The following is a 26829-nucleotide window of genomic DNA, read 5'->3' on the forward strand; positions in this document are numbered from 1 at the left end:
TCTGGATATCCCCCCCCCCCAAACTGTCTAAAGGTTCAGACTAGTGGCATGCATCAAGCAGCCTTATTCTTTTTTTACATTATTATTATTATTAATAATAAAATACAAAAGAGAACCATAAAACAAATATAAATCAAAAACATCAGAAACATAAGCAATTTTTATAGCAACAGTAAAGCAGGAGATATAAAATCAGTTAAAATCCTGGACATTTATTTTTTGGGAAAATGTCTAAAACATGGCTCTCCGGGCAACTAGGTCAGGTGGTGGCATATAAATAATAGTAATTATTATGAAGAAAGCCAACAGAGGGGCAGGGATATTTAGAGATGGACCTCTGGTGTCAGACTTACCGTATTTTTCGGACCATAGGACGCACTTTTTCCCCTCCAAAAATGAAGGGGAAATGTGTGTGCGTCCTATGGAGCGAATGCAGACTCCTCGGCTTCAGCGATAGCAATGCGAAGCCTCCGAAGCCTGCGCTCCGGAGGCTTCGCGTTGCTTCCGCTGAAGCCAGGAGAGTCTGCTCTTTGAGGCTGGCGGTGGGGGAAAGCAGCGCTTCCCCCATCGCCAGCCCCAGAGGATGGGGGGCAGCGAGAAGGCGCGCGACGCCTTGCCGCTACCCTCCAACCCGGCTTCGAGGCTGGCGGTGGGGAAAGCAGCGCTTCCCCCATCGCCAGCCCCAGAGGATGGGGGGCAGCGGGAAGGGGCGCGACGCCTTGCCGCTACCCTCCAACCCGGCTTCGAGGCTGGCGGTGGGGAAAGCAGCGCTTCCCCCATCGCCAGCCCCAGAGGATGGGGGGCAGCGGGAAGGCGCGCGACGCCTTGCCGCTACCCTCCAACCCGGCTTCGAGGCTGGCGGTGGGGAAAGCAGCGCTTCCCCCATCGCCAGCCCCAGAGGATGGGGGGCAGCGGGAAGGCGCGCGACGCCTTGCCGCTACCCTCCAACCCGGCTTCGAGGCTGGCGGTGGGGAAAGCAGCGCTTCCCCCATCGCCAGCCCCAGAGGATGGGGGGCAGCGGGAAGGCGCGCGACGCCTTGCCGCTACCCTCCAACCCGGCTTCGAGGCTGGCGGTGGGGAAAGCAGCGCTTCCCCCATCGCCAGCCCCAGAGGATGGGGGGCAGCGGGAAGGCGCGCGACGCCTTGCCGCTACCCTCCAACCCGGCTTCGAGGCTGGCGGTGGGGAAAGCAGCGCTTCCCCCATCGCCAGCCCCAGAGGATGGGGGGCAGCGGGAAGGCGCGCGACGCCCTCCTGCTACTCTCCAACCCTCCTTTGGGCTTTTGCGGGAGATGGGGGAATTCCCCCACCTCCCGCAAAAGCAGGCAAAAGCCGCGCGCTCTTTAAAGGGGCTCCGCGGCTTTTCTAGGAGGTGGGGGAATTCCCCCACCTCCTAGAAAAGCCCGCAGGAGCCGCACACCCTTTAAAGAGCAAGCGGCTCTTGGGGGCTTTTCCCCAAGGAGGGAGAAGGGACTGACTGGCCGAGTCAGTCCCTTCTCCCTCCTTTGGGCTTTTGCGGGAGATGGGGGAATTCCCCCACCTCGCGCAAAAGCAGGCAAAAGCCGCGCGCTCTTTAAAGGGGCTCCGCGGCTTTTCTAGGAGGTGGGGGAATTCCCCCACCTCCTAGAAAAGCCCGCAGGAGCCGCACACCCTTTAAAGAGCAAGCGGCTCTTGGGGGCTTTTCCCCAAGGAGGGAGAAGGGACTGACTGGCCGAGTCAGTCCCTTCTCCCTCCTTTGGGCTTTTGCGGGAGATGGGGGAATTCCCCCACCTCGCGCAAAAGCAGGCAAAAGCCGCGCGCTCTTTAAAGGGGCTCCGCGGCTTTTCTAGGAGGTGGGGGAATTCCCCCACCTCCTAGAAAAGCCCGCAGGAGCCGCACACCCTTTAAAGAGCAAGCGGCTCTTGAGGGCTTTTCCCCAAGGAGGGAGAAGGGACTGACTGGCCGAGTCAGTCCCTTCTCCCTCCTTTGGGCTTTTGCGGGAGATGGGGGAATTCCCCCACCTCCCGCAAAAGCCCGCAAAAGCCTCGTGCTCTTTAAAGGGGCTCCGCGGCTTCTGCTGGCTTTTCTACGAGGGGGGGAATTCCCCCACCTCCTAGAAAAGCCTGCAGGAGCCGCACACCCTTTAAAGAGCGCGCCGCTCTTGGGGGCTTTTCCCCGAGGAGGGAGAAGGGACTGACTGGCCGTTTCAGTCCCTTCTCCCTCCTGGTCGAAAACCCGCAGGAGTCGCGCGGGGCTCCTGTGGGCTTTTGCGGGAGGTGGGGGAATTCCGCCACCTCCCGCAAAAGCAGGGAGAAGGTCTTGGAGTAGCGGACAGGCTGCGTGCAGCCTGTCCGCTGCTCCCAGAGCTGCGGGGGGGGGAAATAATATTTTTTTCCCTTGATTTCCCCCCCTGAAAACTAGGTGCGTCCTATGGGCCGGTGCGTCCTATAGTCCGAAAAATACGGTAACAGGTAGGTTCCTTTTTTAAAAAAGAAAAGAAAGCTAAGATTTTCAATGAATATAACCCCTCCAAAGACACCTCTGTGATGATGATGATGGCATTAAAATACAGTGGTACCTCGGGTTACATACGCTTCAGGTTACATACTATTCAGGTTACAGACTCCGCTAACTCAGAAATAGTGCTTCAGGTTAAGAACTTTGCTTCAGGACGAGAACAGAAATAGTGCTCCGGCTGCACGGCAGCAGCGGGAGGCCCCAATAGCTAAAGTGGTGCTTCAGGTTAAGAACAGTTTCAGGTTAAGTATGGACCTCCGGAACGAATTAAGTACTTAACCCGAGGTACCACTGTACCCTGTTCTTCTTCAGTAAAAGAGAAAATGGGAGACCAGATTGTATCAAGTGTATCTTTTTAGGAGATAGCAGCCTTAATCATGTGTACACTGAAACATGAACTTCTAGCAGTTTCTCCCTTACCAACTTCTTTATTTATGACATAACAGGGAAAGCCACGTCTAAAGGAGACCTAACCTAGGAAAATTAGGCTGAGCAGAGGTTTGAATGTTCAACATCCAAACCCAACATGTGTTTGGTTTTTTTTTGGGGGGGGGGGTGGAAAGAGAACGAAACTGAAAAGACTTCCACCAATTCATATAAGTAACAAACCAAAATACTATAAAGAACACCACTAGATTGCATGCTACTTACGGGATGAATTGTTTAGATGCTGGTCCCGAAGTGTGTGCAATTCTCCTAACAATTTGTCCATTTTTTGCTTTTTACCCTGCAATGCTATCATCTTACTGAAGAGTTGGGCCTTTTCTTCAGACAAATGCTCAGACACAGAAGAAATCCTGCTCTGGGAAACCTCCCTGGTTAGAGAAAGACTCTCTGCTTGCCTTCTATTATCTGGAACAGGTTGAACCTAAAAGTAGACATTTTTTATTTAAGTTAATTTCAGAACACTTAACACTACAATCCTATTACCACTTTTGGGAGAGTAAGCCTTCTATTCGCAGAAGGGATTGAGATCCAGCAGAGGTTCCTGCAATTGGAAAGAGAGCTGGACAACACAAGCAATTTCCCTGTTCTCTAGTAGCCCCTCAAATTACCTTCCACACTGTTTCAAGGGTTCCTCAAACCTACCACAGCAGCTTTTCAGGGCTGCAGGGAGAAGGATGAATTGGCAAAAAATGTCTCCTTCCCCTTCCACTTGTGGAAACATCTGATGTGCAGAGTTCTGTTGAAGGGAATGCTGGATTCAACGGAATGGGACTTCCTTCAGACATGTTTGGAATTGTGCTGTAATTTTTTTTTTTTTAAATGGCTGTTTTCAATGACAGCATTTCATGTAACAAAATTCCAAACAGTTGTCACAGTTTGCATCAGTCCACCCACCTTTTTCCTTTCAAAGCAGTCAAACAAATCAAGAGAAAAATTTTTAATGGAAGTAAATTTGTTGAAGTGTTTTCTTTTTGTTTTGTTTTTCTTAAAGATGACTAAATTTCTGCATTGCAAGCAGTTGGATTAGACAACCCTTGAGACCCCTTCCAATTCTATGGTTCTATGAAAAAAAATTCAATCCACATTACTTTCAACAGAAGACATTTCAAGAAAAAAACACTTCAGCAATGCAAACACATTAGCACTATTCATCAGGCTGTAGGAGAGGAAAATATGTGATACAGAGTTACTTTGCTGACAGAACAGTTTTGCTGAGAGCCACCTTCCATTCTAGCTGTTAAAGCTTTAAAACTGATACAGTGGTGCCTCGCAAGACGAAATTAATCCGTTCCGCGAGTGTCTTCGTCTAGCGGTTTTTTCGTCTTGCGAAGCAACCCTATTAGCGGCTTAACGGATTAGCGCTATTAGTGGTTTAGCGGCTATTAAAGGCTTATCGGATTAGCGGATTAGCTGCTAAAAGGCTATTAAAGGCTTAGCAGTTTAGATAAAGGGGGGGGGAGCGAAAAAAAACCCCTCAAGACTCGCAAGACATTTTTGTCTTGCGAAGCAAGCCCATAGGGAAATTCGTCCTGCGAAGCAACTCAGAAACGGAAAACCCTTTCGTCTAGCGGGTTTTCCGTCTTGCGAGGCATTCGTCTTGCGGGGCACCACTGTATGCAGTTTTGCTTTTTTTCAGCTTCCCCTTTTCTGTCATATATTTTGGATTTCTAAGCCAACAGACCGTCTTGTTTCTATTGATGTTATATGTTGCCCTGACAGCCTTTTTGACAAAAGGGCAGGATAAACTTAACTTAAATTTAAAAATGAAAATTCCATGGAAAGTGCTAATAAAGGAATCGATAGCAACTGGCAACAATCAATACTATAATGCTCACTTCTGAAATGGAATTCTCCGTAGCAGAAAGCAAGCCATTTTAGACTGACTTGATTAGCAATATAATCATGTACATACTCAATATAAAAAGGGTACCTGAGAATCATGAAGCTGGTTGTGAAAGCGCTGAATTAAGTCATTTAATTCTTCATTCAGCTCTGATGTTAGACTCACTCCTGAAATGCTACCAGTCGTTTCTGTTACAACTACAGGTGGGAGAAGAAAATGGAAATTTTTATTGAAGTGCTTAAGTAAATTTGGAACTTATTAAACAGAGGCTTTTTAATCATACGAAATAGGGCATACAGAAAAGGCATTCATGTAACAAACTGTGGAATCCGAAAGACTTTTAAAGATGTGGAAATTACTGGGTTTTTTTCCACTGGGAGACTGCAACTCCACTTCATTTTCTACTGATTACTAGAAACATGAATCATAATAAAGAATTCAGCATGCCCCACACTAACTACCTGCCACTTTCCAAATGTTTCTCAGATTCTCCTACCACTGTTACTTATTTAGGCTATTCATATGACGTAAAGCACTCTTATGCGTTCTGTTTTCAGCTCATAGGTAGGCTAAAAACCAGAGGGTGATACCCAACAGTCACAATTCAGGCCCAGTGAAATAGAGCAATTTATGTCTTATGAATTCAACGAATCTACTCTGAATATGTGGGTATTAACCAGAATGCACATTCTCAACCTATTTCATTTAACATGCTCTGGAGTAATTTCTTAGGTTCTTATTTAAGAAACACCACCATTAAAGTGAGTAATTTAATTACTGGGAATGCAATAAAAGGTACAACATCTGAGACCTTCAGGTTAGCTCAGTTGGTTAGAGTGTGGTGCTGATAATGCCAAGGTTGCAGGTTTGAACCCCATATGAGACAGCTACATGTTCCTGCATTGCAGGGGGGTTGGACTAGATGAGCTTCACGGTTCCTTCCAACTCTGATTCTATTATATCAAATCAATAATTTAATTGCAAAGAGGTCTTTTGTTCAGGTATCTAAACCTCAGCATACCAGAATCATCCATGACAGCAATGGCTTGTTCTGCTTTATGCTGTAGTGCAAGCAGAGCAGCTTGTCTCCCTTGAAGAGCTTTCAGTTGTTCCTGTTGTTGTAGCATCCTCTTCAATAAATCATGTTGCTTCTTCAAATTTGCAAGCTCTTCTGTAGCCTCCTGCTGAGGATCTCTAGCCTGAAAAATATAAAGGGATAAAAATAAAATAAATGGGATCAATATTCAGCTGCCCATTAGCAGGGAACTTAAATTTTTAGACGGTGTGGAGAAAACAAACCTGAACCTGTAAATATGTATGGCGTTTTCTTTTCAGAAAAAAAAATCCACATTATTATCTTAAAATGTAGTGAAAGCAAAATTCAGTTTTCTGATATATTTGCTTCCTCCCACCCCACAATGTATTAATTGGAGTTATATTCAATCCTTTTAACACCATGCTGAAATTTGGTATGCCATTTAAAGCTCTTAACCCTTACAACAAAATCCTATACTTACAAAGAAGTACCACTCTTTTTATCAGGCCTTATTGCCATAGGTAAATAGGATAATACTAATATATTTGGATATGATCCTGCCTTTTCTATTTAAAAAAAGGTTTGCCTAATAGCTTCCATGCAATGACAAATAAGAGTTATCCAACAAGAGCACTGTCATTCTATTTATTTCAATGGGAGATAGTCAAACATACAACTTCCACTGAAATGAAAACTACTCAAATTGGTATGCAGTGCAACACTGATTATGTAAAATCCTGTATTACAGTGAAAACTGAGGAGAAAAAAAAAGCCACCAAGAGAAGCAAAGACCAAATCAAAATTCTTATCACACAGCTTAAATATCTTCCCAAAAATGCAAGCACAAAATAAATTTCCTCATCTTTAATTCCTCATTTAAATGTTTTAAGATAAATAATTGGACTGGGGAAGAGAAATAGAGATAAAAAAGGAAATGTTAAAAAAGCAAACCCAAACAACCCCAGTATTAAAGGGTAAGAACTTATTATCATGCCAATGGTCCAGAGTCCACATTCTGTTACCATTTTAGAAATAAGCAACCTTTTTTGGGGGGGGGGGATAATAAAATGTTTACTATAAGAACAGCATATATGCCCCATTAACACTATTTTCTTATGGAGCAAGAACAATGCGTGACAGAGACAGGAAGATATCTGAGCCGAGATAAATATTGTTGCTACATTATTCTTTAACTAATAGGTTCGAACAGGCCTTTAAAAAAATAAATGCAAATGCAGCAAAGCAGACAGAAGAATAATTTCACAGATAAATAGTGAATAAAGTCAAGTATTTAAAAGAACAAAAGCAATCATTGAATGCACATCAAACTGCTGTTACAGAGTATTTATTATAAAGAAAAACTAGGAATGCAGATTGAGCTCCTATATTGATGTCCAAGGCAATATTTGGTAGTGTACCTTTGAGAGTAATCCAGGTTCTTGGCTATTAATCCTACTAGACCAGATTTCCCTGCCATTCAGAGCAGCTCTGTCATTTTTCACATTTGGACTTGCTGTAACGGCCATGTCTGAAACCTGTCCTTGAGAAGCTGAATTCCCTAGTTTGTCCTCAATGCAGGGCCGAGCTCTCAGACTAAAAGATACCTCCTTTATCAAATAGTTTAGTAAGTTAGACTGTGAACATATATTTCTGCTAAGCATAGTTTAAGTTTATAATACCGCTGGTCTACTCCAGTTGTAATTTGTCAACATACCATATTACCCAGGATCCGCTTTTAACCCAAACAAGCATCTGGGGAACCATTTCTTAATCTTTTACAAGATATTTGCATGGTGGTAGTGCTCCTGTTCGGACCCACCTTGGATCAGAGCACAACCCACTAAAGGGTCCCAAAACCACCAACTAAGCCCCCAAACCCACTGAAGACCAGTGACTTAAAATATATTAAGCATGGGCACGGTTCAACAGATTTCTTTTTACAAAATGTTAAAGATGTCAAATGTTACATTTCAGAGGACACATGCATCATGAGCAGATCTCTGAATCTCCTTGTATATGGTTCCTTCTTCTTAACTGCTTTTTAAACTCTCAGAAGCTGAAAGAAGCTGTTTGAGGATTTGGCAGAAGGGCTCCCAACTTCTTCCAAAGTGTCATGCGGCAGGTAGGGAAACTCCAATATCAAATGATTTGCAAACATGAATAAATTGCATGGTGGCACATGTAATTTCTTTTGACTGTGACAAAAATATTATGACTGCAGGTATACAAGTTGCTATGAGGATAAACTGCCAACTAAGAAGCTATGGCTATTGTCCGAAGCACCTCACCAGGACTGCACTGTAAAAGCTTATACATACTTCGAGGTCATTCTTTTAGTAACAATGAGGTACAAATAAGCAAGGAATGAGATTGCAAACGGGTTTTAACACATCATTCTGATGAGAATCCTAAATATAGTTTAGGCAATGAGGAATGTGCAGTAACATGGCTTCAACTTCAAACCTGCCTTGTGCTTAATTCCTGGTGGAAAGCCTTTGTCTACAGGCCATACATACTGAATAAAGGGTGAATAGAATCCCAAAACATTAAGTTTTGCGTTGCTATTCATGTTGGGGAAAGGGGGACTACATGGAGGAGATATTCAAGTTGGGGATAGGAAGCTGGCTACAGTGGGAAGCAGGGAGAGAGGAAAACCCAGTTTTCTGTTTCACTGTAGTTAGAATCCAGGCCGTTATGACTTAAAATTGTTACATTTATTTTAATGCTTCCAGAATTTGTAGCTTATAAAAAGTTTTCCTGGACTAAAATTAGATTTAGAACATAAGTTATCTGGAGAGAGAAATGCATCTTCATCTCTAGCAACTTAATTACTAAAAAGAAGCTTACCGTTGTATCTGAAACTTCAGACTGCACATCTATGTTTAGCGATGTGCTCTCAGCTACAGAACCAGATCCCACAGCTGAATCTATAGTCCGACCATCCTCCTCCTCATTTTCTCTAGCCTGGAATATTTTAGTGGCATAAACAAAAAACTACATAAATGGGGTAAATGGAACATTAAGGGGAAAATATGCTACGTTTTAGATTCATCCCCCGTACTATTTTCTCACACCATTTGAAAAAGGCATTTAAGCTTTCCAACTTACAAGCATCTTCTGCAAAAATTTTAGGTATGATTTCTCCTGTTCTTTTAGATGATCTATGAGATGTGACAAGCGTTCCACGTTAGCAGATCTCTCATTTTTCTCAACTAGATCATCTCGCATGGAACTGGCTTTTGCAATATAGTCACGAATTTGAATTAGTCTGCTCACAATCTGAAAGTCAAAAAAACAGTAGAGTCGATACAATAATGCTTTAAACTGATAAAATAGATGGCAATCCTGCATTTTAATTTAAAAATGTTTACGGTATTTAAAATGCTACATAAATAAATTGAACCAGTCCAATTGCTTAACATCCATTTTTTACTAGCAAGACTTGCTTAAATGAGTGTCCAGGCCTCTAGATGAAAACCATGTTTCAACTGAATACATTCTTAAAAAAAGAAAAGTGTAATACATCCATGGCGTGCAAGCTCTCTCTCTCTAGTTTCTCAGCGTACATTTGCCTTATGTTCATAATAAACCTTCAAGAAAAAAATACTATTTTAAGGAGCACTCATTAAATATTTCATTAAAAGATCTTTTTCAATATGAATTGGATAATTTAAACACTAATATCACCTGACTACTGTCCACTGCTGGTTCACCTCTTCCATCTTCTTCAATAGAGACAGGACAATTCTGTAACAAATCCTTACTCAAGGCAGCTGTAAATAAGTCTTTATATTGCGATGATCCCCCAGTTTCTTGTGTCTGAGAACTTGTTGCAGCATCTTTGCCTTTGTTAGTATTAATCTGCAGTGACAGGAAGTTGAATGGCTTTCTGCTTTCATTAAGCTGGCGTTTGTTGTTAGCAGCTGTTGCTCTGCCCTGAGAATCACTTCCAATGCTTCTCTACATAAGAGTGAAAGACCACAAAATGACTTACAGCTTTCTTTCAAACACTGCTCAAGTTAAAAAATTCTGTGGGGTTCTTCTGGATAAAAAAAATGAATGACCATTTTTCCTCCCAGAGAAATGAATTGAGTTGCATTGAGTTGAGATTAAAGAATTCATTATTATGGCAAAACAACATTGTAGAGAATAGTCATATATCCTCCAAGTTCTCCCAGCTTAAGCTTTGTCCCCATCCTCCTATTCCTATTTTCTTCATTCCCTTCCTGCTAATATGAAAGGAGTGGGGACAGAGTTGAGTTCAATCACTACCCAGGCCCCATATCTTCTGACTTGTAGCCAATGTAACACCTTGCAGTGAGATCCAGAATTGGGAGAATCCCCCCCCCCCCCGTGTTTGTGTATTTGTGTGTGTACATAAAATACTCGAACCCAAGATCATCCAATGAGGCGGAATGGTGGGAGATTTATTCATGTAGCCCATGGTTACTAAACACATAACTAGTTATTACAAATTGTAGTGATGGCTGCCAACTTGATTGGTTTTAAAAAGGGGATTGGATAAATTCATGAAGGCTAAGGCTACCATACTGATGACTTCACCTCCAGTATCAAAAGCAATATGCTTCTGAATGCCAGTTACAGAAGAACGTAAGTGGGAGACAGTTTTTGCTCCCATGTCCTGCTTGTGAGCTTCCTATTGGCATCTGGTTGGTCAGTGTGAGACTAGATCAACAATTTTTATGCTGTTAACTGTAGGTTTCCTCTATCTGCAGTAGAGAACACAACAAGGTACTTGAACAGAGCAGCAGCAGAGGATCTAGTTGGCTCATTTCCTACCTATACATGAAGTCTAAGAGTTATGAAGATAGTGTCTATAGCCATAACTGGAAAATATGGAGAGAGGCAAGCAATGCTGTCACGCTTGCTCAGAAGCTAACAGCCGCCCAAGTGCCTGACAGTGGACTTGGCAGCTGACCTTTTCTCTGCTCTTGTCAGACAGGATTAAAATTTAGCTGCAAAGCGCACAGCAGGGCGCTTGGGCTCATGCTAGCTTCTGCACCTCCTTCCTGCCTCTCTACACAAGTGAGACAGTGGCTAGACACCTGAGTTTCCTAACTTGGAAACCAGGGAGGCCACCCAGGTCACTTTAGTAAAAACAAAGTACATACCTGATCTAAATCACTGAAGTTTATTCTTTGTTTAAGTTTTTCAAGTTCTGCCTGCTCTGGAACAGACATTTGGGTAATGTATCTTGTATGAGGGAAAGTATGAGGTGTCTTGGACTTTTTCCGTCCAATTCCTGGTGTTGATTCTGGTGAGATGTCATTAGTAAGTCTTGTTTCACTTTCACCGGTAACCTTTTTCCTGTTTTTTTCTGAAGATCTGTTGGGTCTCTTTGGCTGACCACCCCAGCCCTTAAAAATCAAACAAAGAAACAAAACCACGTACATCATCGTTAAAGAAAAACGATTACTTAAAATTCATGATTCTTCCCAATACCACACAAATTGCCTATTTATTTTTTAAAACTTACTTCCATTTTAAAGCAAGTGTTCAGCATGCTGCAATCTGCTAGCATTTTTCAACAACACTGTGAAACTGATTTCAAACATACACTTTAATATTTATATAGTTTTGGTAGAAGCATCGTATATCCTTAAAACTGCCTGTGGAACCCACTTGTCAATACAGGCAATCCTCGTTTTGTGCAGGGGTTATGTTCCGAATCCCCGCATGCGTCGGCAAAGCACACACAAGTCCACTCTGCCCCTTCTCTGTTCTGCCCCTTTCTGTGATGTCTTTATAACGTACTGGGCCCACTTCCAGGTCCAGCGCCATCCGCTATAGCGCACCATTCGGATGTGCATAAATCAGTCATTGCCTGTATCTAGAAGAGCTTAATATTCATTTTTTGTTCTTGTTTTTATTTTGTATTTTTCTCTTGTGAACCATGATGAGATATACAGATGAAGGGTGGTATACAAATTAATAATAAGTATTAACAGAAATTAATGCTCTACCGTGTTGTTTAATCGATCATCAAGGCTCTCATTGCTCCAGCCAGGTAAGTCACGATCATCCATTCCTTCTTCAAAAGGGCTGCCTCCTGCTGCCATGTTATGTTATTCACCACTAAAAAAACAGATACCATTATAAGACAAATCCACTTTAAAAGGGCCACATTTCCAGTCTGTACTAAACGCTGGACACTGGGTAAGTCAGATATAACAGGAAACAATTGTCTCTTCCTATGTGATTGAGTGTGCACATGTCCTGGGATCACACAGGCTAGTTCATGTCGCCTTCACATGGTTCATTATTTCTGAACCAGCCCTGGTCTCTAATGTTTGGTTCTGCACATTAAACTTGATACAGTATTTGTTTGTTTCCATACTAAGCTTATTTCACATACAAGAATGAGTTGATTCAGTGGATGCAGCATTTTTAACAAATGCAGATTTATATAGAAATAAATTCCAATCCACCATCTTTAATGGCACTTACTCCCAAAGTAAGTGAATATAGGGTCATTCCACGTCAGTTCAACGCGGTCATGCCACCCACCGCCTCGGATTTTGATGAAACTTGGTGTACAACCTTCCCTTATGGTTGAAAGAAACCCCATTAAATTTTTCCCCTCTATCTCAAACGGTTTAAATTTTATATCACTTCAAAGTTTTGTGAAATCTGTGTTTCTGTTCCTCTTGAGATCCTCGACCTTGTGTGCATTTTATATTTTTTCTCCATAACCAATGATCAGATCTCTTTGAAATTTTACACAGAGTTCAGTAACATGATGGGGATTTCAGGAAAAAACACACCAGCACTAAAATGATTTTATAAATGCCTAAAAAAATGTATAAATGTAGATTTTTGGTGGAAAAATGAGGTTTAGAAAACTTACATTTTCAGCGTGAGGGCACTAATGGAATCCAATGTTTTTGATGGTGAAAATTATTGCAAAGATGTTTTTTACTTGCTTTTCCAGCTAGCCCATTCTTGTTCACCTTCCAAGTGGCTATTTCCAGATGAATCCTCTTATAAAAGCTTTGTTGCCCTGACATGCTCTTAATTTCCAGAAAGACTAAGAGATTGCACATAGGCTGGCACTAATATCCTGTACAAGTCTGTGATTCCTCACTAAACAGTCAAGCAAAAGCTATGCTAAGTAGAAATTAATAAAGGGCCATATAACAAGTTTACAGTACTTTCAATCGTTACCAAACTCACAGAATGCACTCTGAATTGCCATCTTCCAGTTTGTTTTGACAGAGGAAAACTGACTAAATCCCAGAGAGAGCCCTGATCCTAAAACACTTGCAGTACAATCCTAAACATGTTTACTCAAAAGTAATTCCTGCTGGGTTCAATGGGACTTACTCCCATGTAAGCATACATAAGAATGCAGCCTTAAAACCCTATTAAAATTAAAGCTTAATGCACGTAACAGTGCAATGCCAGGATCCAGCAGGGAAAGCTGGAAAGTTTAAGGTGCTGTAGAGCATACTATTTAAAATATTTTAAATGGGTACAAAAAAACCCCATGTCCAAAGTGTTCGTTCAACAACAGATATCACAAAGCCAAAACAAGTATGGTGAATTTTCCTATAAGATCCATCCATATTTGAAATGTAACACAGATACAGCACAATTCAATACCCCAAACTGCAGTCATCAAATATGGACAGCAATGTAAGATCAAATTATGCAAAGTAAGAGTCCTATAAGCAGTTGGCAACTTCTAAGGTCAGCCTCAAGAACTCTTTTGTCCACCAATGTCACACACACAAAGGTGCATAACCAAAATGTCAGCAGAGAAAAGCTATCCTGATAACCTTTGGCTGAAATCCTATGCATACTTTCAAGAGATTTGGGGTTGGACAGGAGAGGATTAATGGATCCAGGAGACTGCCTTAACAGTCAGAGGTGGAGGTAGGTGCTCAGGGAGCGTCCCAGGGGGGTGCTGCCCACGGCGAGCATCCCAGGGCGGTGGCACAGTAATGTCACCCCCCTCAGGGATGACACCTGGGGTGGGCCGCACCCAACACCCCCCCATTTCTCCCCATTGTTAACAGTCCTTGCAATGTTGCCAAGTATCTCCTTTGCTAGGGAACTAACAGGTAAATGGCCCACAACAGACTGTTCTGGAAGCTTGAAAGCCATCTCTATCAAGTCCCTAGCCTGGGCGATGGGGCAAGATGTCTGTAAAGGAGAATGATAGGTTGCCATTTGAGTCAGGCTGAGAAGAAAAGAGAGCTGAGCTCTAAACTCTGTAAACTAACAGCCTCTGGGGTGCCTGCTGTCTCCTAGAGATCTAATGTGAGAGAAGTGGACTTCAGGTTGAGTGCTCCTGATGTATCTTTGTTCAACCTGCATTTTTGTAAATAGATGCAAATATTGCAAAATACAGTGATCTCCTTCCAAACGAGGCTAAATACAGGAAAGCACTGCACCCCTCAAACTTACTAGGAAATGAACACAACTGAACTCAAGGATCAGGCTGTCAATGACCCCAAATTCTTGCTCCCTTTTGAATCCGTCTGCCCCCTTACATTAGAAATTATCTTCCACATATGATATGTCCTATGGTTATCACAGGAATGAAAAGACAGTGAGGCACTGTTGTTCTTGCCTGATCAATAACACAAGTATCATTTGCAACTGGCAAAAAAACCACTGTTCTATACTCTAAAGCAACAGTTGGCCTGACTTGCTAGATATTTTGCATTCACTTTGTATCAGCCCAATTTACAGCCACCCTCAGCTCTCAAAAGAAAAACAATTCAAAGACGCACATGCATTTAAAACTGTTTTCATTAATTTTGAAACAAGGAAGAACTTCTTAGATCTCGCTAAGATTTTTTAATTTTTACTGTTACAGTATTTTCCATAATTGTAGAGCAGATTCAAGCAAAAAGATCTGTTGTACGTTACTGTGACAACATACAGAGGGTTATTATTATTATTATTATTATTAAAATGTGTATACCGCCCTTCATCCTAAGATGGCAAGGTGGTTGCCTAGCAAACTCTGTAAACAACCTCAGGACAAAGAAGGCAGCAGCCAAGTTGCAATCTTGTAACTGGCTTGTTCTATGTATAAAGTAGGAAAGGTAACAAAAGGTATGCAGCTTTAAACTTGAAGTACTGGTTTGCACTTCTGACAGAAAAGTCTACACAGACCAGGCACTGCTGCATAACTTGTACTCATGTGAACCAACTTGTGATCTTTGGATGAAGGGTAGCATACAATTTAATAAATAATAACTGAATTGCAGAGTTGTAAGGGACCCTGAGGATCATCAAGTCCAACCCCCTGCAATGCAGGAATATGCACCTGTCCCATACAGGGACTGAACCTGCAACGTTGGCATTATTAGCACCATGCTCTAACCAAATAAACTCTCCAGGCTATAGTAATAAATAATTAAATGTTAGCTACCATTGGGAAGCACTGAAGCTGGACTACAGCCACCCAAACAAGCCTCTTGCTATAAGAAGCTTGCAGTTAAGCATATATAATGGCATATTGCTTCCTAAATTTCAGTTCTGGCAGTTTTAGCAGAACCACCAATGAAAGCAGCAGCACAGGGGAGAGCTTTAAGATGTGATGGTTAACAGGAAGCACCTACCCTAACCAGTTTCAGAAACTCAGATATGAAAATTGGGAGCTAAATGGTATCTTAAAACCTAGGTTATGGTAGCAACAACAGAATGTCTGGGCACTTCTTTTTTTTTTTAATAACAAGAATACAAAGCTGAAAATGAATGAAGTGCAGCTAAAATATTATGTTCATTTCCCACATGGTCTGGTCCTTCCTCTGCCCTCCCCAGTAATATTCTTAAGAGGGTCTATTCTCCAGTCTTCAGAGAGTAGCTGGAAGTGGGGAGGCAGAAAAAGGTCCTCTTTTCCTTCCACTCTGCTGTTTTAATCTGAAATCTTAGGCCCAGAGCTCAGACTGTGAATGACATCCCCGGTCGCAAAACTCTGCCTGGAACAATGGGAGTTTCGAACGCAGACCCCGACACAATTCTTTGGCCAGGTCAACCGCAGCTCACGACCCTCGGAGTTAATCATAAGGCCCAGCCCCTTTCCCCTATTATTACCGAGACTGGGAAACAACCTGGGATGGGTCCCCCCCCCCAATTACAGCAGCGGACCCAAACCCAGTTCCCTAAAAGGCAGCAATCGTAAGGAAACGATCTTAGCCGATCCATTACCCGCGGCCGGCGCTGTGCAGGCCCGGTCAGGCAGGGAACCGAGCCCCGAGCTCTTCTTCCAACCACGGCCGCCCCAGCGCGACTGCCGATTCCTCCTTACCTGCCGCTTCTCGGGGGCGGGGTCAGAAAGACGGTTGGAGGGGCGGAGCCAGGGGCTCAGAAATCCCCGCTCCTGCCTTGAGATCGGCGGCAAAGTCCCGATCGCGGCGGAGAGAGGATGGAGGAGGAGCAAAGCGGGGGGGCGGGACCCGAACGACCCAAGCAGCCTGGCTTCGGGCCAATTAGGAAAGAGAACACTCCGTCTCCTTGGAGACAAGGCTCCCCTCCCAACGAGGCGCAGGGGGCGGAGCCTACCAAGGGCGCCGCGCGGGGCTCTGGAGGTGGAGCGGGTGGACACGCCCCCCTCCGCACCAGCGCGCGCGGTTCCTGAGGCGCGCGCTCCCTCAGGCGGGCCCACAGAGGCACCCCTCCCCATCATAACACGCGCGCGCGCTTTTTGTTTTGCCTCCCGTTATCTCCCACCTCAGGGGGCTCCTCGTTTTGAGAGGGTAAAGGGCGCAGCCGAACCTCGCCGCCTTCCGTCCTTCTCGGCCGGCAGCTCCCGTCGGCGTCCTCGTTCCATAAACGGAGCGGGAGGGTGCTTACATGACGGGGTCCCCCCTCACATCCCCGTTCCAACGGCCGTCCCCGCCGCCATCTTGGTGAAAGGAAGGCGGCGGACGGATACATACCGTTACTTAGTCGCCCCTCCGCCGGGAAAAAAGAGATGCTCTTCCGCCGACGGCTCGCCTTCTCTTATCTCTTCCCCGCCCCTCCTCCTCCTCCCCTCCCCCGGGTCACGTGGCCCGGTCCTCCTGAGGCTACGCTTCTTCCTCGACGGGCGTTAAGGAGGCGGAGGCGGCGGAGGGGCCGCCTCGAGCGAGACCCGCGCGCTCGAACTACGTTTCCCAGAGCGCAGCGCGCGCGCGGCCCCCTCGCGAACCGCCCGCCGGCCTCCTCTCGAGTGAGTCTGGGGAGCGTAGTTCGAGCCTGTGTGGCAGAGAGCGTTGCATTGTGGGATATCGGGCTTCCGGAACGGCGGCGTTACCTCAGTGCGGAGAATCGCCCGACTCGCCGAGGAGCCTTTTCAAAGTGCAATAGGTTTTCGCATTGGCTGATAAAATTGCTGCGTTTCTCTTCTGTTTCAGAAACCGCGGATTCAGTAGACAGGCGCAGAATCACCGGTTACTAGCAATACAGTATACATCTTTTAACGGAGATGCTACCTTTGGGCATGGTTGAATTGTTTCCACACTTTTCTCCTGGTCCATCAGGGCTGAGCTCGCTGACTGGCAGGAAAAGGAAGAAAGGTGGAACTTTTACACTTATTGAATTTATATACTGCCCTACACCCGGAGGCCACAAATGCAATTTACACACACAAATCTGTATTCAAAAAGGCAGAATAGCACCATATATGTAATCTATTTTTTAAAAAAGGTCAAGGACCTCTGGACGATTAAGTCCAGTCACAGGTGACTATGAGGTGCGGCGCTCATTTCGTTTTCTTAACTTTCTTTAAGGGCTTAGAGGCTCACTTTTAAAAAACAAAAACATGGCACACCACCTCAGTCTCTGAGCAGTGCAAGATTTCTCAGTTGCCTACGCAGGGTTCAGTTTCCTTGGAAGGAGGGACAGCGGAGACGGTGGAGTCTTTATTCTACACCTTTAGGTGCCAGGCAAAAAATGTTAATTTTCAACCAGGCCTTTGGTTGATTTGATTGACATTGTATGCCCTTTTAAGCTGTGGGTGGTTTTTTTTGAGGGGGGGTGTTATTGGGTTGTTTGTTTTTATTTTCATTATGTATTTTGTGGTTTTATATTTCAGTTTTGTTCTGTGAACCGCCCTGAGACCTCCAGGTATAGGGCGGTATATAAATTCAATTAATAATAATAAGTGGTTTATTTACCTATTATTATTATTATTATTATTATTATTATCCATAGATGCCACCTGAGCCTACGGTGGAGGGTTTCATGTGCCTTCTGGCACAAAACCACTTCATTTGTTAGACTAAAGACCGTCAGCAGCATCTGTCTCACCAAGGAACTGCCCTGTCTGGCTTGTTGGAATCCTTCATTGGATTTTAACCCAGGCTAAGGCCCACAAAGGGATGCAAGTGGCACTGTGGTCTAAACCACTGAGCCTCTTGGGCTTGCTGATCAGAACCTTGCAGTTTGAAAGCACATCAAAAAGTGCAAGTAGATAAATAGGTACTGCTCCAGCGGGAAGGTAAATGGCGTTTCCGTGCACTGCTCTGGTTTTGGTGTTCCGTTGCACCAGAAGCGGCTTAGTCATGCTGGCCACATGACCCGGAAAAACTGCAGACAAACGCCGGCTCCCTTTGCCTGTAAAGCAAGATGAGCGCCGCAGCCCCAGAGTCGTCTGCGACTGGACTTAACTGTCAGGGGTCATTTACCTTTACCTTTAAGGCCCACAAACTCACAAACTTCTGTTAACTGCCCTAAACTCAAAAGATCAGAAACCCCCTCACAGTTCTTATGAGATGATGGTTGCATTTATGTTGCAAACCGCTTTGAGATTTTTCTTTAAAATATAAAGCTGTATAGAAATTTAAAAAATAAAAATAAATTTTAACACCTATTCTTTATCAAGCCATGTTAATTAATCTTGAGCAGATTAAATGCGATTCTGTATTGTGCCAGTATAAAAAATTAATCTGTCCAGCAGGTGGCAGAAGAACGTAAGGAAACTACATGTTTATTTACTAAAATATTATTGAGAGTTTATAGATTGTACAAAGTTATTATGTTCTTGTAAGTTTCATTTCTGATATGTTCTGTATCTTAAGACCACACATTAAATAAATTTTTGGCACCCAAAAGACAGACTGAGAATTTGGGTCCCAATCCCATGCATTGCAGTGACACTGCAGCACTTCAGAAAGCAAAGCTATTCTGTTCTTGTGGTTCCTGTAAATAAAATTTAAAAACCACAAAGGATTTTCCTAATAACCTTTCTGAAAGCCTCATCTTTTCTCAGCTTTTCCCTTGGACTGAGTATTTTTAAAATCTGTCATTGTCTGTAGGGAGATAAAGGAGGAGAAAGGGGACAAGTTAAATTTAAAATTGGTTCTTGAGCTCTTAATCTGTCTTTATCTACATGCTGGCTTGAAATATTTCTAGGGAATTTCACCTTTCAGACTAATTGGTTTCTGTGAATCTTACTGTAAAATGGTTGTTCCTAAATAAGGCAGGGAAGGGGAAGAGGGAACACACAAACCCTTTCATCAGCCTGAATACATCCTGTTCCAGAATGGACTTTATCCAAAGAAACATCCAAAGAATGCAGGCAGGAGTATGTGAGGTTTCAAACAACCGTTGTTCAGACAAAGTGAGGATGAGTTCTGTAAAATGTTTAAATCTTTTCCACACCTACACTACCAGAAAGTTACCTAATGAAGACTGTTTCTTTACTTATTTTGTATTAATACTCTTCAAGCAACATAGCTGTTTCTGACAATACCCAGTTCAATTAGACATTCTCCATTCCTTAGGTACTGTTGCAGGAAGTAAGATGAATAAGTGCCAAATTCTGAGAGCACATTGCAAAAACAAGCTTGAGGGCATGATGTGCATTAATAATTGAAAAATTAAAAGAGCATCTGATAACAATCATTCCTCTGCAGTTTGAAATGCCCCTGATACTGAACTGCTTTCTCAACACCTTATGGCTTTAATTTAATGCATGTGTCAGCAGTCAGGAATCTAGAGTACCAAGCAATGTTAGAGGCTTCAAAGACAGAATGATTTTCTGTCCATATGAGCTCTTATCTTTAATGCAAAGTGCTCTGCCTAAAATGTTAAAAGTTTGGATAATGTTCACGTCTGATCTAAAAACGTGAACTCTTTTTGCAGTTGCATTCTGAGGGAGACTTCATGCCACAAATAAAGCTGTCCAAAAAGTCACGAAGCTTCAACAGAGAATGAAGTAATAGTTTATAATACACCTTGAAGGGTCATGTCCACTTTTACTCTGTATCTTTGACTACAACAACAATCTCTCTCTGTTTTGCCTTATCATCCCCGCAGAACTGTAGATCCCCCATCCAGACCACCTTGGGCAGGGATTTTTCCCCTCCTTGGCAGGAAAAGGGGAGGCGAGAGGGAGGGGGTAATGTTTAGTTTGATTCCTTTCGCAATAAAAAAAATAAAAAGAAGAAAATATGTTCATCAGTAGTCAAATGCCCTACCTGAACCTTAGTCTGATGTTTTGAAAAAACACAGGAAGCAGATGGATAAGATGCATCATCCCATTCTGACCTTTCTGTATTTTTACATAACATCTCAAGGTGATTTGATGTCAGCATTCTGAGAAATGGCAAAGCTTCCAGGTGGTACTTAACACATAGCAGTCAAGGTTTCTCAAAAATGAGCATAGTGCTAGTCTGTGGGACATTTGCAGCTAAATGACAGGTGTGTAACATTATCTTTTAAACACCGATCATCTTACCAGATCTGAAATTCAGCCAAATACAACACAAAAGCACAAATGGTACAGCTTTAAAAACTAATGACATAAGTAATAATTTCTTTTCTCTAGAAACAAACACCTAAAAACTGGAAATAGGTGCAGTTCTTGAGCAGCTCTTGTGTATGTCGCTATGTGGTTAAGAAGAAAAAGCAATGTACATGTCAAAAGTTTATAACGGAGAAAGAACTATTAATTAGAAAATGGTTCTTAGACATATCGTCAGACTTTACTTCTTCTGTGGTGACAGCATTTTTCAGAGATTAACAAGACAATGCTATACATGATTACTTAGAAGTAAATTGCAACTGTGTTCAGTGGAGATCTCCCTGATGCTTCCCTAAGGAAGCTGCATTGAACTGAAAGACCATTAGTCCATCTTAGTGTATTGCCTACACTGGCTGGCAGCGGCTCTTCACAGCTTCAGATGTGAGCATTCCCAGCCTTGATTCAATAGATATTGTGTGCCACATTACCTCCCACTGTTGCAGTCCCTAGCACAATTTTGGATTCTTTGGGAACATGCAAACATGCATTTATATATTCATATCCACCCGAGTGCTCATGTAGCCTTTTCAAAAGGCATTGTACAGCTGCCCATTACCTTTTGGCAATACCAATACTTTTTCCATCCACTTGTCTGTTGTGGTTATGATACATAGGTGCCATTTTCCAGCACATAGTGACCTCACTGCTGTTATCATACACAAGATGAATACATTATCTCCCCATGTCACTGAACCTCCTGTGAGATTCAGAAGGAAAAAGCAGGGTCCAGTGGGATCTCATGCTGTACAACTTTACTTGGTGTCAAATGAAGGAGAATGTTTGTAACTTTTTGTTTAGCAATAAACTTTTTATTCCCCCCTTATTTTTTTTCATTGCATGGTTGATCTTACTAGTATTGTATTTGTAATGTGGCAAGCTAGCAATGGTTAGGACAACTGCAACTCCTCTGAACATTCCTCCCCACTGACTCATTACAGTTTGGACGGTTCAGAAATTAACAGCAAAAAAACAACAACTATCTCATTCTGGAGAAGGCTGTGATATTCTTTGCATCAACTCCGAAGGGTCTCTCTTTCTCTCCAGCATTTAAAGGTAAATGACAAGACTGTTTCGAGGGTGGAGGTGATTTCTCTATCACCAGATATATATGCTGTACTTACATTAATTACATTGGTGTGCTCTAATGGGATTAATTGTTTAGTGAGCTGCTGGAAAAGAAAGTAAAGCAGCAATCCTCAATACCCTTACTGGAGAGTAAGTCTCATTGAGTGCAGTGCAACTTACTTTCAAGTAAGTATGCAAAGGCTTGCATGGCATGAGTTAATCTGAGCTAATATGTTTCAGTGGGTAGTGGGTGTTTCTAGACAACAAGAACAAAAGCAATTTTTTGCAGACGCTTTACAAGAACTAGCCTGATAAAATTGGCAAGGGTTGTGCCAATGTCATTTAATTTTATCTGGAAGGTCATGGGATTCAGGACTCCCAATCCCCACAGATTTGACTCAACAAATTGCATGAAGCTGACAAAATCTGTGTCAAATTTCACCTCATTTTTGCCATGAACCATAGCAGGAACGACTGTACTATAATTGCTCTTCTAGTAAATCCATAGCAAAGGGAGATTGCAAGGGCTGTGGGGGAGATATATAACAGAAAGGCAGAGTTACATACCATCAGCAAGCATCTTCTTTGGCGATCATTCATAGCCAAGGAGGATTGTCTTCCATGAACACAGTTTTAACAGTGAGTCCATAAGTGACTGTGGAGGCCAATTCTGGATCCACACGTTCTTCCACAGTGGGGACATAGGTTTCCGGGCAGGAGTTGATCACGGTGAGGGTTTACCAAGCGTGCCTTCCTCTTAGCACGTTTCTCCCTTTCATCCTGAGTTCGAGCGTCTTCAAAGCCCATGACACCTTTGGTAAAGGCTGTTCTCCAATTGGAGTGCTTGCAGGCCAGTGTTTCCCAGTTCTCGGTGTCTATACTACCCTTTTTTAGATTTGCCTTGAGAGAGTCTGTAAACCTTTTATTGACCACCAGCATTACGCTTTCCATTTTTAAGTTGGTAATAGAGTAGTTGCTTTGGAAGACAATCATCAGGCATCCGAACAACATGACCAGTCCAACAAAGTTCATGTTGAAGAATCACTGCTTCAACACTGGGGATCTTTGCTTCTTCCAGTACACTGGCATTAGTGCGCCTGCCTTCTCAAAAGATGTGTAAAAATTTTTGGAGGCACCATTGATGGAATCTTTTGAGGAGTTGGAGATGGCGTTTATAAGTGGTCCATGTTTCACCAGTGTACAGTAAAGTTGGTAGTACAATAGTTTTGTAAGCAAGCATTTTGTTTTCCCAAAATCATCAAGCATATCATCAGGCATATCACAGGCTCTGCCCGCTGCATGTCAATATAGCACAGCACTTACCCATCTTGTGACATCATCATATGTGTTTCTTTGCCACTGCTAGCAATAGCTAATTATGTGGAGTGAAGGCAGGGAAAGGCATGATGTGATGATGTCGCAACAACACAGATCATTGTTACCTGTTGCACTCAGTCATGGGGAACTCAAACATGGCAGTGTGGTTTTCTGTGCCATCCTTTCGCTGCTATGAATGTGTTTTTTGTGGCTAGAGCTCAAACCTGATCATTAGTCTTCTGTAATTAGTCAATATTTGGGAGTCTATACAATTTCTATGGGAAATCAGTGGGAACAGAACTCCCAGTTAATCTTACCTTATTTTGTATCTTGGACCCTTTAAGTTGTAGATCTTCAAGTGGTGGCAGCGTGACTTACGGTGGATTGTATCAGCAAGATTTCTACCATTTAGGTGCCAAGCAGAAAAAATATATTCACCCAGGCCCTTGAGCCTTAGTTTGCTGCTTATCTTTGGATAGAGTGGTGTGGATTTGGGTCTGCTCTTTTATACATATTCATTGGTGAGCATTTAGGTGGTTTCTATGTTTGTTTTTAATAGGAGTGCCAGCTTAGCCCTGTGATTGTGGGTGCCCAGGGCTGTGGGTGCCATGCACAGTGCATGGCCCTGGCACCAAAATTTGTGGTTGCCTGGCCCCTTCATGGGGAATTTTGTGGGTGCTCTGGCACCCAGGACCCCAGTGAGTTGGCACCTATGGTTTTAAATGTTTGTTTCTGCAAGTCACTTCAAGTTCACCTTTCTGAAAAAAGTGGGTAATAAATAGAAACTTTTTTTTTTTAAAATTAAGAACTAAGCCACATTGCATATTTGGGCTAAGGTGAGTTGCAGGTCTGTAAAGATGAGAAGACTACAATTCTGTAAGCATTTATTTGGGATGAAGTTCCACTGAACTGAGTGAAAATGCACTGGATTGTGTTGGATATCTTGCATATGATTTCAGTTTACAAAGCCAACAATTAGGGGGAATAACCCTTATTAAAACCCGTGCAACCCATTTCAGCTGTGTTTAAAATTACAATGTATTAGCTCTCTTGTACTGAAGAATCTTTTTTCTGTTGCTTCAGTTTCCACGTATGCCTAATTACAGTATTTCATTCTATTTACTTGTATTGTTTTGTTTCCCCCTATTAAAATATATCTCATTAAGGGAGGGAATCAAAATAGCAGTGAAGAACCTCATTCAGGCAGCAGTGTGATTTTAAGTGTGGCCTTAATATCTTTGGACTGGAAGTTTTAACTTCCCAAAGCAGCTAGATGCCTCTTCTTTTTTTTATATAGTTTGCTTTTTTTTAGTATATTTTTATTAAAGATTTCTTAGTTTACAAAAATGCATGCATTGTCTCTTTTTTCAAGTTGTGTTTTCTACAGATCAGTTTCATTTGTTGTGAGACATTAGTGTTGCATACAGTGTTAGGTCAGTAAGAAAAGCGGGGGTATGGTAAATGGGGGTCGGGGTCGGGTGGCAATGCTTCTGTTCTTCTACTTAGAGTATGTGTGGGGTTTTGTGTCAGCGTCACTTGTGTGGGTTCTCCTCCTATTCGCTTTTTGTATTTCCTTGGTGGTGAGAGAGGTTGGGGGTGGCCTAGGGTTTGGTTAGTTGTCTTTGGTTAGCTATTAGATTTGTTTTTGTTTTTGTATGTGAGTGGGGTGTGGATCAGGTTAGCCCAGGCTTCCTCAACCTTGGCCCTCCAGATGTTTTGAGACTACAATTCCCATCATCCCTGACCACTGGTCCTGCTAGCTAGGGATCATGGGAGTTGCAGGCCAAAAACATCCGGAGGCCCAAGGTTGAAGAAGCCTGGGTTAGCCAGATTGATTCATATGCTGTCGGTGGATTCTTCTTGTTGTCTTGTTGGGCCATGTATAAAGGGAAACCATACCGGGTGAAGGTGTCTTCTTCTATGCCTCTCTTTTGTTCAAGTTGAAAATGTTGCTGGAATGCAACTGAGAGGCTTGAACACAAGGGCAGAACCAGTCCAGCAAGAAGAGAAGAAAAAGAAAAAGAACAGTTTGGATTTGATATCCCGCTTTATCACTACCTGAAGGAGTCTCAAAGCGGCTAACATTCTCCTGATAATGGTGATTGCTGAATGTCATCATTGGCTAAATTGACCTCCAGATGTGCTGAGAAAATAAACTTGGCAATGATTCCACAGCTGCAGACACGGCATACATTTAGAACAAATTACTTCTCCCTAGGAATGCTGGGAACTGGGATCCAGCACCTTAACAACTTGCAGTTCCCAGAATACTGTGTGGAAGTTATGCTTTAAATGTATGGATGGTTGCAGCAACAGATGGATGGCTGAAGTAACTTTCTAACTTGACTGTAAGTGTTTCCAGACAGGAGCTTAACACCGCAAACGGGTAGTTTAGATCCACCCCCGCAATGTGTGCGCGACTAGCATCTGAGCATCCACATGTTGCCATAGACACAGGGCCGGATTTAGATTCGATGAGGCCCTAAGCTACTGAAGGTAATGGGGCCCTTTATATGTCTAGCTCTCCTTTGTCAACAACAAATTCTTGCTTTTTTGTGTTGAATATATGCTATATGGTAATTTATAGACCTAATAGGTATCTAAAGCCATTTCTGCAAGCAGAATGTAGGCACCCTATATATAGAAATGAGCAAACCAGTGATATTTTAGGGAGCAGGCTAGCAGGCGGGGCCCGTTACTTACATCATAGGAGCCTACACAACACAAAACACTGTTGCTGTATGTAGGTTTTATTTTATTTGTTGTTTATCTTATATTTTGGAAATGTACATCGTGGGTTTTTTTTACTTTAATTTTTTTTTTAGCCCCCAAGAGAGTGCAGTCCTAAGCTATAGCTTGTTTAGCTTATACATTCCTGCTCTTGTCGCTGGTCAGAGAGAGAGTGGAGAACCAGAAATGCTATATGCTCCTTCCACCTCATGAGAGGAGGGGAAATGACATCACATAGAGCCCTCTCTACCAATTACATTTCTATGGTATGAGTCTCTGCCTGTCAGCAATACAACTCTGTAGCCTTAACCCCTCCTCATGCTAAGTAGCAAGAACATGCGTTGTTAGATTTGGCTGCTAATCTTCCACAATTTGATTCTCTCCAAGCAAAGCAGAGAGGAAGACAAGAGCACATCTAGGCTTCCTCTTGTTTCTCTGTGTTTTTTGAAAACAGGAACATGCCACAAGCACTTGTTTGCATGTTAATACTCAGCCAGTACTCTGGTTTCTTTCCTACTTGGAGAAGGGAGAAGCAAAGTGGGTGCGATTTGAGCAATATGCATCGTCATGTTTGCTTGTTCACAGTAAACCATAGTTTGGTATACTATGTCGGGTGAACCAGACCATAGGGTTGAGGAGCACTTATTCTTCTTTTTTAAAGCTGTATGCTGCATTAAAATATTTTAGTTCAGATGAACTTGATTTCTAGCAATGCACTTCTTGCCTCAGCTATGCAAATGAGGGAGCAAACAGCAGGTCCTTGATTTTTTCTGCAAATACAGTGCTGAGTCATCAGCAGCTATGCTTGTACTTCCTGCTGACACAAGATGTTGTTTTCTTTTGCAGGCTCATCAAAATGAAAAATTGGAGTTTATTTCATTTGTTTCTCCAGACTGTATTGATAGTAGGCACAGCTGGCTTGGTAAGTTTTACACAATACAAGGAGGATTTGTAGTTTCTTCTCACCATATAATAGAAAAAAAATGAGCTTATTCATACTTGGATCCTGTTGAGTTCAGAGGTGACATTTGGCTTAAGCTGATAGTAGAATCATAAAATGCTATAGTTGGAAGGGACCACGAGGGTCATCAAGTCCTACCCCTCAACAGAGTTTATAATTGCTACTTTTATGC

General features: G+C 42.8%; 2 protein-coding genes across 18 annotated transcripts in view; one reads left to right on the plus strand and one right to left on the minus strand.

Annotated features, from left to right (window-relative positions):
* Positions 1-16915, minus strand: part of PCM1 (pericentriolar material 1) — a 48535-nt gene extending 31620 nt beyond the window's left edge. For 3 of the 14 annotated variants that reach the window (XM_081019748.1, XM_081019750.1, XM_081019738.1), the window contains exons 1-10: positions 16737-16914; positions 11805-11916; positions 10953-11198; positions 9508-9780; positions 8929-9099; positions 8668-8784; positions 7239-7427; positions 5806-5983; positions 4872-4981; positions 3146-3362 (exon numbers count right to left, since the gene is read on the minus strand). In XM_081019748.1, coding sequence (XP_080875874.1) covers positions 3146-3362; positions 4872-4981; positions 5806-5983; positions 7239-7427; positions 8668-8784; positions 8929-9099; positions 9508-9780; positions 10953-11198; positions 11805-11900 — 1597 coding nt within the window. In that variant the 5' untranslated portion in view covers positions 11901-11916; positions 16737-16914. Of the gene's footprint in view, positions 1-3145; positions 3363-4871; positions 4982-5805; positions 5984-7238; positions 7428-8667; positions 8785-8928; positions 9100-9507; positions 9781-10952; positions 11199-11804; positions 11917-16005; positions 16243-16527; positions 16708-16736 lie in introns of those variants that run through there. The other 11 variants (XM_081019742.1, XM_081019739.1, XM_081019751.1 and 8 more) reach the window with 7 other exon arrangements.
* A 128-nt stretch (positions 16916-17043) lies between these two features.
* FGL1 (fibrinogen like 1) overlaps positions 17044-26829 on the plus strand; it is a 36347-nt gene continuing 26561 nt past the window's right edge. The window contains exons 1-5 of one of the 4 annotated variants that reach the window (XR_013990151.1): positions 17922-20002; positions 20358-20481; positions 20609-20659; positions 21523-21637; positions 26543-26618. Coding sequence is in view for 1 of the 4 variants with exons in the window: in XM_081020157.1 (XP_080876283.1) it covers positions 26553-26618 (66 nt within the window). In the remaining 3 variants the exon portion in view is untranslated. Of the gene's footprint in view, positions 17355-17921; positions 20003-20357; positions 20482-20608; positions 20660-21522; positions 21638-26542; positions 26619-26829 lie in introns of those variants that run through there. The other 3 variants (XM_081020157.1, XR_013990152.1, XR_013990150.1) reach the window with 3 other exon arrangements.

The sequence above is a fragment of the Podarcis pityusensis genome (genome assembly GCF_964106645.2).
Source record: "Podarcis pityusensis genome assembly, chromosome: 9".
In the NCBI taxonomy this organism is placed as follows: domain Eukaryota; kingdom Metazoa; phylum Chordata; class Lepidosauria; order Squamata; family Lacertidae; genus Podarcis; species Podarcis pityusensis.